General features: G+C 47.1%; 1 protein-coding gene across 1 annotated transcript; it reads right to left on the bottom strand.

Annotated features, from left to right (window-relative positions):
• Positions 1-11,462: 11,462 nt before the first annotated feature.
• Positions 11,463-12,398, bottom strand: LOC135882188 (olfactory receptor 51G2-like). Its single transcript, XM_065409004.1, has one exon. The coding sequence runs from the start codon at positions 12,396-12,398 to the stop codon at positions 11,463-11,465; it is 936 nt and encodes a 311-aa protein (XP_065265076.1).
• Positions 12,399-13,108: the final 710 nt, after the last annotated feature.

The raw sequence follows: 13,108 nt of genomic DNA, 5'->3' as shown, positions 1-13,108 counted from the left end.
AATGGACTGGGCAGGTCCAAGGAGTTTTCAACATTCCTTCCTGAAAGGAAAAGGAACAGGAGACTAGCTGATATTTAATGAGACATCTTTCTGCTCTGAGTGCAAATCTAGAGACTCCCAGGATCTCAAGGAAGATCATCAAAAACATAGTCTTGGATTTACACCATTGATAGGAAGATAGGCACTGCCAGACGGGATCAGACCTGCAGTCCATCTAGCTCAGTATTCAGTGGCCAGTTCCAGAAGCTTCAGAGGTAGGTGGAGGAAACCCTGCAATGGGCAGCTATGAATAACCTGCTCCCAGGGAAAATTTCCCCCTGACACCCAGTAGTTAGACATATTTCGTGGTGTAAATCAGGAGGGTTTAGAGCCCTTCCAAGACTTTAAAAAAAAAATTCTCACTAATGAAATTGGATTTTCTAATTACTGCTATAAGCACCCAATCCCTCTTTGAATCCTGCTATGCTCTGATCCCCAGTGATATCTTGTGGCTGGGAATTCCACAGCCTATTTGATAACTGTGATTTTACAGTTGTAACTTTCACACAGAAACCCTTTCTGGCCCTTCACTTCTGAGTGTGGCCCATTGTATCGTGATGTGCATAAAAACATGACAAGTGCATGGTGAAAGTGGTCATTGTATTATCTGTCCTCCATTGAAGCGATTTATAAATGTGTTTCATTGCCTCTTTAGATACTTTTTTTTTTACTTTCTCCACTCCTCAGTCAAAATTCTGCCTCTGCCTCTTTGTAGCACATGGGATCAATTCTCAGGGCCAGGTTCTGAATTCAGTAACAGTGACTTCAACTGCATCACTCCAGATTTACATGTGTAAATTCAATCAGAACCGGGCTCCATTAACTTCCTCTTACCAAATGCTCCCGGTGATCAGGGCTGGCTCTAGGCACCAGCAAAGCAAGCAGGTGCTTGGGGCGGCAAATTTGCAGGGGCGGAAGAATCCAGCATGAGAGCTGAGAACCAACAGGGAGCCCTGGGAGCTGTAGTTCCTTGGTTAGCTCCCTGCCTATAGAGCCAGCCCTGGAGCCGGGAAAGAACTACATTTCACAGCATTCCCTCGGGCGCAATTAGCAGGAAAGGAGTGTAGAACTGAAACCCCATGCCACAGCTTGCAGTAAATGGTAGGAACAGAGCCAGCTCTAGGTTTTTTGCCGCCCCCCACCTCAGCCCTGGGCTCCCCCCACACCCCTGTGTTGCCCCAGCCCTGGGTTCTCCCCCCCACCTGCATCTCCTGCCCCTCCAGCCCTGGCCCCCTCCCGCACCCCCTGCCGCCCCAGCCCTGGGCTCTTCCCCACAACCCCCACCCGCATCTCCTGCCACCCCAGCCCTGGGCTCTTTTCCCCCATACACACCTCCTGCCACCCCAGGCCTGGGCTCTTCCCCCCACCCGCATCTCCTGCCACCCCAGCCCTGGGCTCTTTTCCCCCTCCTGCACCCGAACCCCCTGCTGCCACAGCTCTGGCCCCCACCCGCACCTCCTGCCGCCCCAGCCTGGGCTCTTTTCCCCCTCCTGCACCCGCACCCCCTGCTGCCACAGCTCTGGACCCCACCCGCATCTCCTGCCGCCCCAGCCCTGGGCTCTCCCCGAAAGAAACAATTGGGGGGACTAAATGGACAGTGCCCCTCTCTATCTGAAGCCTAGCAAGGCAGGTACGTGGATCCCACTAGAATTTAAAATGAAAAGTAAGGGAGGGGAGGCTCTACTAGACTGGGCAGCTTTAGATACAGTACCAGGCACGTAGGAGGATTTACACTTCTGAGCCATGGAAGCAGAAATTGACTTTTCTTTTCCAGATTTAGCTAATATTCAGAAAGGGAATCCAGCACCTGCCTTCCAGATTCGAACACCCTCAAAATTCAGGAGAGCTCAAGCTCAATTCGCGCAGCTGTTACTTCATTTCTCCCAAATCAAATATACTGATCCACTGTAATTTGCTGTAGGAAAAAGTAGAATAAATTGAGCAAGCAATGCTTCCCAGTGGTTATTAGGACTGGAATTGCTATTTTCAACAGCCATTGCTTTTTATTATTATTATTATTATTTTTAAGTTTTAGTTTTATTTGTTTAAAAGGAAGACAGTGATATTGCATTGGCAAATTCCCCATAGAAACAAAGAATGGAACAAAAGAATAATAAAGGCACCTCAACTTTTCCTCATTTATGTAGGACGGTCTTATAATATGCATCCAGATAGCCTTCAATCACACAAGCTGAAAATTGTTCCACTTTACTGCAGTTCTGTAACCATATGGGAACCAATCCTGTCTGTGTTCTGTGCACATCCAAAATTCCTGCTGAATGACCTGCCCTGGGAGCGAGTTACCAGTGACCCAGGGCTGGGGCGGCAGGAGGGTGTGGGGAGGGGGGGGCAGCCAAAATTTTTTTTGCTTGGGGCAGCAAAAAGCCTAGAGCCGGCCCTGCCGGTGATATACCCTGACTCTCAAGAATCCCTCCAAGAGAAGCTGAAGTGCTTTGCCTGGTCAGCGTTGACTGATTCCAGAGAATTCAATCATCCAACAAGCTTCTTTTCATCCTCACAGGAACTGCAGGCCTGTAGATATCAGGCAAGTTACAAGCTAACACTGACAGTTATTTCAGCTGGGGGGAAGGGTTCGCTTCACAAACGGGTGAATAGTGTAAACACTCGGTGTGCACTGATATCCAGCTGAGTGTGCAAGTTACTTCAGCCATGAGTGTGTAACAGTTGATGGGAATAAATTATAGAATCTCTATTACACTCCCTTTTGCTGCACCTCAGTTCTACTCTGCAGAAACACAGACCAGCGGTTCTGTTCTCTCAGGACTGTTTGGAAAGCTTTGCACATGTCTTGCAGAGTGAATGAATACAGGACACTGAATGTAAGTGTTAGAAACAGCTTCTTGTCAGTCACCAGGAGACAGTATCATACAATTGCTCACTGAACAAAAAAATGAATAGCACAAACCCATCGCAACCAGTATTTGAAGTAATTCTAAAATATTTTCTAAAACAAAGGCCATGAACTGTTACCAGTGCTCCTTCCTATAGTGATTCCAACAACTCTACTGCTAGCTTTGGCTAGACATGCATGTCATAAAACTTTGATTTGTATTATGATGAAAAGTTTTGGCATTCAATTTGCATATCCGTACTTTAGTACACACATGTCAACCTATTCTTTGCCCTCTGATCTTCTTTCAGAGATGAGTTCTCAGCTTAGAACCAACCTCTATTAACTTTCCCTTACCAAATGCTCCCAGTGATACATCCTGACTCTCAAGAATCCCTCCAAGAGAAACTGAAGTGCTTTGCCTGATCAGGATTGACTGATTCCAGAAAACTCAATCATCCAACAAGCTTCTTTTCATCCTCACAGGAACTGCAGGCCTGTAGATATCAGGCAAGTTACAAGCTAACACTGACAGTTATTTCAGCTGGGGGGGGAGTAATTCTAAAATATTTTCTAAAACAAAGGCCATGAACTGTTACCAGTGCTCCTTCCTATAGTGATTCCAACAACTCTACTGCTAGCTTTGGCTAGACATGCATGTCATGAACCTTTGGTTTGTAATATTTGTATTATGATGAAAAGTTTTGGCATTCAATTTGCATATCTGTACTTTAGTACACACATGTCAACCCATTCTTTCCCCTCTGATCTTCTTTCTGAGATGATTTCTCAAGTTACAGTGGGACTTAAAACCTAGCTTATGTCATCGGGATTTCTTCAGAACCTGAAACGATCGCAGCGTCTCAGCCCTCATTCAGTCGCTTGTCAGAAAACATTCTTTCCCCTCTGATCTGCTTTCCGAGATGATTTCTAAGGTTACAGTGGGACTTAAAAAGTGGTGTGTTTCATCAGCCCTCATTCAGTTGCTTGTCAGCAAACAAAAGTCTATTAGCTCCTCTCTCCCTGGGTTAATAGCGGACTGGTTCTCCTCAGGTTCTGTTCTGTCAGTCTGTAGCCTGTATCCAGAGTGGTAACAGCCTTTGGGATCGATATATGAAATATTCATTCCCGGAGCTCTCACTCACTAGTACATAGTAACCCCAGCACCTGTTATTCAGCCATGATGAGGGCTTGCAGGAAGTGGATTTCAAAGTCAAGTGCATGAGTATTCATGGAAATGGAACCTCATTTCACACAAGAAAGTAGTCTACTGCTCTCTCTCTCTCTCTCTGACTGCCTATGTTCTGTATTCATAAAATGTGGATCACAGGAATGGCATTGGGACAGACATGGAGCTGAGCTGCAATAATGAATGTGTGAGTTAAACACAGTGTTTGGGACAGTGGCCAGCGCCAGGTGCCCCAGAGGGAATGAACAGAACAGGGAATCATCAAGTGATCCATCCCCTGTCGTCCATTCTCAGCTTCTGGCAAACAGAGGCTAGGGACACCATCCCTGCCCATCCTGGCTAATAGCCATTGATGGACCTATCCTCCATGAATGTATCTAGTTCTTTTGAGAACCCTGGTATAGCCCAGAGCACACGGCACCTCTAGAAACATGACCCCTTGAAAAATCCTGACTCAGGGCATCAAGATTTTAACACTCTGAGCTTACTTTGAATGTCAGATTTCTGTGTAGCTTGAACAACCCACGAAGCAGCATGGGCAGATGTAGGGGAGGGGTTCTCAAGCTACCTAGCGCTGCCTGCCCCCCAGACCCATCACTGAGTCACCCCGACAGCACAGCTGAGTCCTCTGCCGCTGCACAGAACATCTGCAAATGGAAACAGCTCGCAGCCTTTCCCCTTCACTTTGCATTTTAAAGATAGTGAAACCTGCCAACGTACCCAGTTCCTGCTAGAAGGGGAGCCGCTGACACCAGAGGTCTTCACCCTAAAGGACAAGGAGTCATCAGCAAAGTTGCACAGGCAGCAAGCAGTATCTGTTCAGATCTGGAGGCAACTGTCTTTATAAAGCATGTTTGCACATTTCCTTGGGGGCCATTTGGCCATCAGGGAACCTCAGCTGCTTGACTTACTGAACACCAGCTTTAATTCCCCTCATGGCCAATGGCAAACTGCAGGAGGCCAAATCACAGGGGACCTGGGGTGATGCTAGTCAACCAGACTGCAGCGCCAGCCCTGCTGCATGTTCTATTCATGGAATCCAGTCTTGTCATCACTGTTCGTATGGTTCCGATTAGTCACAGGGCTACCTTGGGTGCAGCCGAGTGGTAACGATGATGCTGTCACAGCTGTGATCTTGCTGAAATAACATAGCATAAAACAATAATAATAATATAGGACCTGATTTCGCACCAGCAGCCCCCGTCCTACATTACAAACTCAGCGTGCAGGCCAGGGAAGTGAAGGGAGATTCCATAAGGTTCCCTATATGGAAATTTCCTTCAGATCATTCCAGGAGGGGAGGTCCCTTTCCTTCTTCCTGAGGATTGAAATGGGGGACCCAGGTTCCAGGGATCCCCAAAGTGAGACACAGATCTCAGTGGTAGCTACGCCCACCCACCCAGGGGCGGCTAGAGGCACCAGCGCAGCAAGCACGTGCCTGGGGCGGCAAGCCGCAGGGGGCGGCCTGCCGGTCGCCATGAGGGCAGCTGCCGTCAGGCGGCCTTCAGTGGCGTGCCTGCGGGAGGTCCGCCGGTCCCGCAGTTTTGACGGGAATTCGGCGGCGGGTACGCCGAAGCCGCGGGACCGTCAGATCACCCGCAGAAACGCCGCCGAATCCACGTGACCGTGGACCGCCCGCAGGCATGCCGGCGAAGGCCACCTGACTGCCATGCTTGGGGCGGCAAAAACCATAGAGCCGCCCCTGCATCCACCCACAATCTCTGGGCCTCCACATCTTCTCTAGGACCGTCTCCAGCTCCCTGCTAGCACAGGTTCATCAGAGATGTGCTTCCAGGGCCTCTCACAGTAGCCACAGCCCACAGGATCTACTGAAGGGACATTATACATGGTGGATGGGGCTGCACAGAGATCGGTAGGCTGGTTAGAATAGCTAAATATAGGGAGTTTGCCTGGGAGTTTGCCTGGGGGGAGATCCCACAGAATGTTGGGGGGGGGTTGCTTTTCAGGCTTCTGTGATCAGTAAGTACAACATTATCACCTGAAGAGGCTCTTAGAAGGAACACATTATGGATAGTGAGTGATCAGCTGTTGTGACCTGGATAGGATGTGCCATGTCTGTCTTTCTCCCAGAGGACAGAAGTGACTTCGTCTGTGTGAAGTGCAAGCTGGTCTCCATATTGGAAGAGAAGGTTAAAGGACTAGAGACCCAAGTATGAACCTTGCATTATATCGGAGAAAATGAAGACTTTCTGGATAGAAGTCAGCGTTTGGTATTGCAGGCACAGCATACTGAAGAATCAGAGAGGGCAGTGCAGAACAGTTAAGAAAACAGGCAGTATGTTACCACCAGAAGAAGAAAGAGGAGAACCCATCCTCCCCAGTGTAGATAGAGGTAAGAAACCATTTTCTGGCTCTCTGTACAGGTACTATGGCGGAGAATGATTTGGAACAGCCATCTGAGGGAAATGCGCAAATGTATGTCTAATCAAACTGAATACAGATAAGATCCTCATCAGTTCCAGAATGCTCCCTTTTACAGGCTAATCTCCTTTTAGACTGGGTCCAGCAATCACTCACACCCCTTGCAGTCACTGTCCTTTGTTCCAATTTCTTTCAGGTATCCTGGGGGGTGGGGGTGGAGAGGCTCTTTCTTTAGCCATCTGAAGACAAAATGGAGGGGTCTCCCAGGGGTTTAAATAGACTTCCTCTTGTGGGTGGAGACCCCCTCCTCACTCCTATGCCAAGTCCAGCTCCAAAATGGAGTTTAGGAGTCACCTGGGCAAGTCACATGTCCATGCATGACTCACAGTTTCTTACCAGGTAGCAGCCATGGGTCACATGCTACCTTGAACGTCCTCAAGTAGACTTCTTATGTGGATTGGAGCATTCCAAGATTCATTGTCCTTTAAGTGTCTCTTGATTAGGTACTTAAGTTCAACATTCCTTTCTCCAGGAACTGACCAAATGCTCTACTAAGGTTATTTAGAAATCAAGCCAGTACACAGCCAACATTCATAACTTAGAATACAAAAATGATACATGCATACAAATAAGATTAATACATTCAATAGATCATAACCTTTACGGAGATATGTTACATGGCATATGTAGCATAAAACACATTCTAAGCATATTTCCATGAAGCCTTATGGGAGGTACTGTCAAACCCAAACCTGAGCCATTCTTTTTAGGTGACAGATCTGAGGAACTGTCCCAGATCGAGGTATCATTAGAGGAGGTTTTGGAACAAATTGATAAATTAAACAGCAATAAGTCACCAGGACCAGATGGTATTGACCCAAGAGTTCTGAAGGAACTCAAATGTGAAATTGCAGAACTACTAACTGTGGTATGTAGCCTATCATTTAAAGCAGCTTCTGTACCAGATGACTGGAGGATAGCTAATGTAATGCCAATTTTTAAAAAGGGCTCCAGAGATGATCCCGGCAATACAGGCCGGTAAGCTTGACTTCAGTACCGGGCAAGCAGGTTGAAACTATAATAAAGAACAACATTGTCAGACATATAGATGAACATAATTTGTTGAGGAAGAGTCAACATGGTTTTAGTAAAGGGAAATCACGCCTCAGCAATCTACTAGAATTCTTTGAGGGGGTCAACAAGCATGTGGACAAAGCAGATCCAGTGGATACAGTGTACTTAGATTTTCAGAAAGCCTTTGACAAGGTCCCTCACCAAAGGCTCTTAAGCAAAGTAAGCTGCCAAGGAATAAGAGGGAAAGTGCTCTCATGGATTGGTAGCTGGTTAAAAGATAGGAAACAAAGGGTAGATATAAATGGTCAGTTTTCAGAATGGAGAAAGGTAAATAGTGGTGTCCCTCAGGGGTCTGTTCTGGGACCAGTCCTATTCAACATAGTCATAAATGATCTAGAAAAAGGGGTAAACAGTGAGGTGGCAAAATTTGCAAATGATACGAAATTACTAAAGATAGTTAAGACCCAGGCAGATTGCAAAGCGTTACAAAAGGTTCTCTCAAAACTGGGTGACTGGGCAACCAAATGGCAGATGAAATTTAATGTTGATAAATGCAAAGTAACGCACATTGGAAAGCATAATCCCAAGTACACATATAAAATGATGGGGTCTAAATTAGTTGTTACCAATCAAGAAAGAGATCTTGGAATCATTGTGGATAGTTCTCTGAAAACATCCACTCAGTGTGCAGCGGTAGTCAAAAAGCGAACAGAATGCTGGGAATAATTAAGAAAGGGATAGAAAATAGGACAGAAAATATCATATTTCCTCTACATAAATCCATGGTATGCCCACATCTTGAATACTGTGTGCAGATGTGGTCACCCCATCTCAAAAAAGTTATATTGGAATTGGAAAAAGTTCAGAAAAGGGCAACAAAAGTGATTAGGGGTATAGAACGGCTTCCATATGAGGAGAGATTAATAAGACTGGGCCTTTTCAGCCTGGAAAAGAGATGGCTAAGGGGAGAGATGATTGAGGTCTATAAAATGATGACACATTCTAGGATCTCATTTGCCTTCTTCAGAGCCACATCACATTGGTGGCTCACAGTCATCCTGGAACTGACTAATACACCTAGGTCTTTCTCCTGCTCTGTCGTTTCCAACTTATCCTTTTCTATGTGAACAGGGGTGTAGTACGGAGAATTCAGCAAGATTGAGAATGGACTTGATGACAGTGTACCACGTTCACAAGGACAAAATACCAGCTACTAACGGGCTCTTTAATCTAGCAGGGAAAGCTATAGAAAAGAACAAATGGCTGAAAACTAAAGCCAGACAAATTAAATTTGGAAATGAGGCACACGTTTTTAACAGTGAGGGTGCTTAAACAGTGGAACAAACTCGCGAGGAAGGTGGTGGATTCTCCTGATACCTCCAATCCAAGACTGGATGCCTTCCTGGAAGATCCGCTTTAGATTAATACAAGTTATGCGTTAGTCAAACACAAGTCATTGGGCTCAATACAGGGTGAAATTGGTGAAATTCTGCACCCTGTGATATACAGAGGTCAGACTAGATCAGTGGTTCTCAAACTTTTTTTTGATCACCCCCCCCTTCTTTGTGTCTGTAAGAGTTTACGCCCCCCCGCCCTCCACACAAATACATATACTGATATATGTGGGGATGGGGCTTCACTTGAATGAGCCAGCGATCAATTGGAATAAGAGCCAAAGCAAAACTGCCAGTGTGGTCCCTGCTTACAATGAAATGTGCACACCGCACCATAGCAAATGGATCCACATACAACTGGCAATGACTCTGTATAATACTATACAAACTTATCAGAAAGCTGTCAAAATGGACAGCGTCACCTAGGGTCCAATGCGCAGCACTGTCTGAAGACCGGATCTGTCTGGAGGGAACAATTAGGCTAGTTATTCACTGCTGAGGGTAAAATGTGAACATTTTAGGAAGTTTTTCTCCCTAAAATTCCTCACACGCCCCCTCCAATACATTTCACACCCGCCATGGGAGGCCCACCCCCCAGTTTCGGAACATCTGGACTAGATGCTCTAATGGCTCCTTCTGGCCTTAAATTCTATGACTATGAATCATTGTCTTGAGTGGATCGTTATCTTGGCTGCAACTTGAACAAGTTGCTCCTCTGAATGCTGACAGGCACTCAACAAGGATAGATGCTGTCCAAGAAGAATTGAGACTTCCACAATAAAATCGGGATATATCATCTCTTTACCCTCTAAACCAGGTCCTTTCCTGTCCTGGGGGGAGTCTCACAATTGTCCCACTCTTTGAGCAGGGAACAATACCCCATCTATGTTAAACGCTTATCACCAAGCAGATCTGACTGGACACCTCAGTCTCTTCCCTTTGGGTGCTTGTGACCAGAGCTATACAATCACCATCAGCCTCCTTAAAACTAGTAGGTTTATTAGCAAACAGCACAAAGCATTGGAGAAATGGATTATAAAATAGCAGGCAGCTGTCACAGGTCTACACTCATCTATCTCACGTCTCACTACAAGCTGAGATAGACAGGCTATTATGGAAATACAGGAACAGAACTGGCCCAACTTATATTCTTTAGGGAAACCAATGAGCTCTTGGGACCCAGCCTAGTTTCCCTGTGTCTCTGAGAGCATCTTCCCATATTTTTGCCCCTTTCTTGTGGAAACAGCCTTTGCTGAAACCTGTGTGAGCCTGGAGTCACGGGTCTTCCCAGAAGCAGCTGTCACAGGAGGCTGTGATAAGAGGCCTTTTATAGACCAGAGTCAGGTGTTGCTCTATGGAACCCTCACACAGCCTGATCTTTGGGTCTCAGAGTATCTGATCTCCTTGAATGTATTTATCCTCCTGCCACTGCTGTGAGGCAGGGCAGGGGTATTATCCACCTGAGCAGAGGCTCAGAGACAGCCAATGGCTTTCCCACAGTAAGACACAGCAAGGGAATCAAACCAAGTTCTCTTGTGTTGCAGAGCCGTGCCCAGACCACAGGACCAGCCTTCCAGCCACCTGAATGGTGACAGGCCCGGCTGACTTCTCTGCTGCTCCAGCAGAGCTCACTCCTCCACTGCAGAGAGCCGGGAGGGCCAGAAGCCAGGTACAGGGGTTTGATTCATTGGCCTGTTCTCCCCCTGACTCAGCAGACTTTAGAGCAGCCTAAGGGCTGGGCTAACAGCGGCCCATTGGTAAGAGCTTCCTAGAGCACAGCGCACTCTGGCCAAGTTCCTGTGACAGAGGCCACCCTATGGTGCCTCCTTCAGGCCTGAGGTGGCCCTGCAGACACACAGACCTTCCCTCTAAGTCCAAGCAATGACTTACTCTCACCCTGGGACACTTAAAAGTGGAGCCTCCTTTGTGGAGTCACATTAATTTAGTCTTCTCCAAAACACAGGCTCTCCAACCCTCCAGCCCCATCTTCCTCCTTTACTCAGAAATCCCCACCCCCACCCCGCACATCCTACTTGCTGGGGTCAGCGTTTGTTCAGACTTGCCCCCTCTTCCCTCTTTCCTCTGAAGCCTCGCTCCCTGCCCCATCTCTTCCCACTAAGTCCTGCCCCCTGCTCCTCCACTTTCCTCAACTCTCTGCCTCTCAGCCAAACCAGAGTCGGGCCATCGTAAGAGTTGCCGCCAGAGCCCAGGCTGCTGTTTGGAGCCCAGGACTATCCACCTTCCCTGGGTTGCACATCCTGGGCGGGTAAAATGTGGAGAGTCTCTGGCTCCTCAAAGGGTTGTGGCTCTCTGGGCAGCTCTTACCACATCCTGGCTCTGGGCTCTAGCCTGGGGACGGTGCAGAGTCTTGGGTAAAGGGGAATAGTAAAGGTGGGGTCTTGGGGGAAGAGATGGGGCAGAGGGAGGGGCCCCAGGTTAAAAGGAACGAGGATGGAATAGGTGGCCGTGGCTGTCGCTTGTGTTTCTCGTCTACTGTGTGTCCAGTCCTGGAGATGGGGGATGAAATGACCCTTCACTTGACAAATGCCCTGATTATCCTCGCACGAAGGTTTTTGCTTTTCACGCTGTACACGATTGGGTTCATCAGGGGCGGGACCAGCAGGTAGATGTAGCCCAGGAGAATCTGAAGCAAGTGAGAAGAGCTATTCCCGAATCTGTGTGTCACAGCCAGGCCGATGTTTGGTGTGTAGAAGAGCAGGACGGCACAGAGGTGGGAGATGCAGGTGTTCAGGGCCCTGAGGCACTCCGCGTGGGATGCGATGCTCAGCACTGTTTTGAGGATCATCATGTAAGAGAGGAAGATGAGCAGTGAGTCCAACCCAAACGTGAAGAGTGTAGTAAACAAGCCATAGATGTAGTTGACTCTGATATCTGAACAAGCCAATTTCATGATGTCCTGGTGCAGACAGTAGGAATGGGAGAGGACATTGGCTCGACAGTATCGGAACCGTTTCAGAAGAATGGGGAATGGCAATGCTACGGCCACCCCTCTTAGCACAAACACCAACCCCATCTTGGCTATTCTCGGTGTAGTTAAGATGGCAGCATATCTCAGTGGGTTACAGATTGCGATGAAGCGGTCAAAGGCCATCAGTAACAGCATGGAGGATTCAATTTTTGCAAGCGAGTGGATGAAGAACAGCTGGGTAAAACAGGCATCAAGGCTGATCTCCCTAGAGTTAAACAAGAATATGCCCAGTATCGTTGGTATGGTGGATATCAATAACCCAAAGTCAGTGATAGCCAACATGGAAAGGAAAATGTACATGGGCTCATGGAGGCTTGGATCTGTTTTTATAATGAACAGAATGACTGAATTTCCTAATATTGAGATAACATATATAAAGCAGAAGGGGATAGAGATCCAGAGATGGAGGTATTCCTGCCCAGGTATGCCGGTGAGAAGGAACACAACAGATCTGAATTTGGTGTCATTGACAGCTGACATAATGTCCTGGGCAGGTCCGTGGAGTTCTGAACTTTCCTTCCTGAAAGGAGAAAGAACAGGAGACTGGATGATATTTAACGAGACATCTTTCTGCTCTCAGTGCAAGTCTAGAGACTCCCAGGAACTCAAGGAAGATCAGCAAAAACATAGTCTCGGATTTACACCCCCGATAGGAAGATAGGCACAGCCAGACGGGATCAAAGCTACAGTCCATCTAGCTCAGTATCCAGTGGCCAGTTCTAGGTGCTTCAGAGGAAGGTGGAAGAAGCCCTGCAATAGGCAGCTATGAGATAACCTGCTCCTAGAGAAAGTTTCCCCCTGACACCCACTAGTTAGACATATTTTGTGGTATAAATCAGGAAAGTTTAGGATCCTTCCAAGACTCTTTTAACACTATCCTCACTACTGTAATTTGATTTTTTGGTTACCCATATAAACATCCAGTCCCCTTTGAATCCTGCTAACTTCTTGGCCCCATTGATATCTTGTGGCTGGGAGTTCCGCAGCCTGCTTTAGCACTGTGTGATTTTATAATTGTGACCTTGCCACAGACACTCTTTCTGGCCCTCCACTTCTGAGTGTGGCCTATTGTATCACGACATCTGTGTAAATACAAGACAACTGCATGGTGAAAACAATCATTGAATTTATGTATTTATTTATTTGTCCTGCATTGATGGCCTCATTATCTGTATTTTTTTTTATTTTCT

This window comes from Emys orbicularis, chromosome 1 (assembly GCF_028017835.1).
Source record: "Emys orbicularis isolate rEmyOrb1 chromosome 1, rEmyOrb1.hap1, whole genome shotgun sequence".
In the NCBI taxonomy this organism is placed as follows: domain Eukaryota; kingdom Metazoa; phylum Chordata; order Testudines; family Emydidae; genus Emys; species Emys orbicularis.
This window is presented reverse-complemented; position numbering and strand designations above follow the sequence as displayed.

Coding starts and splice junctions, on each gene's coding strand:
- LOC135882188 (XM_065409004.1), bottom strand. CDS start 12,398: ATGTCAGCTGTCAATGACACCAAATTCAGATCTGTTGTGTTCCTTCTC.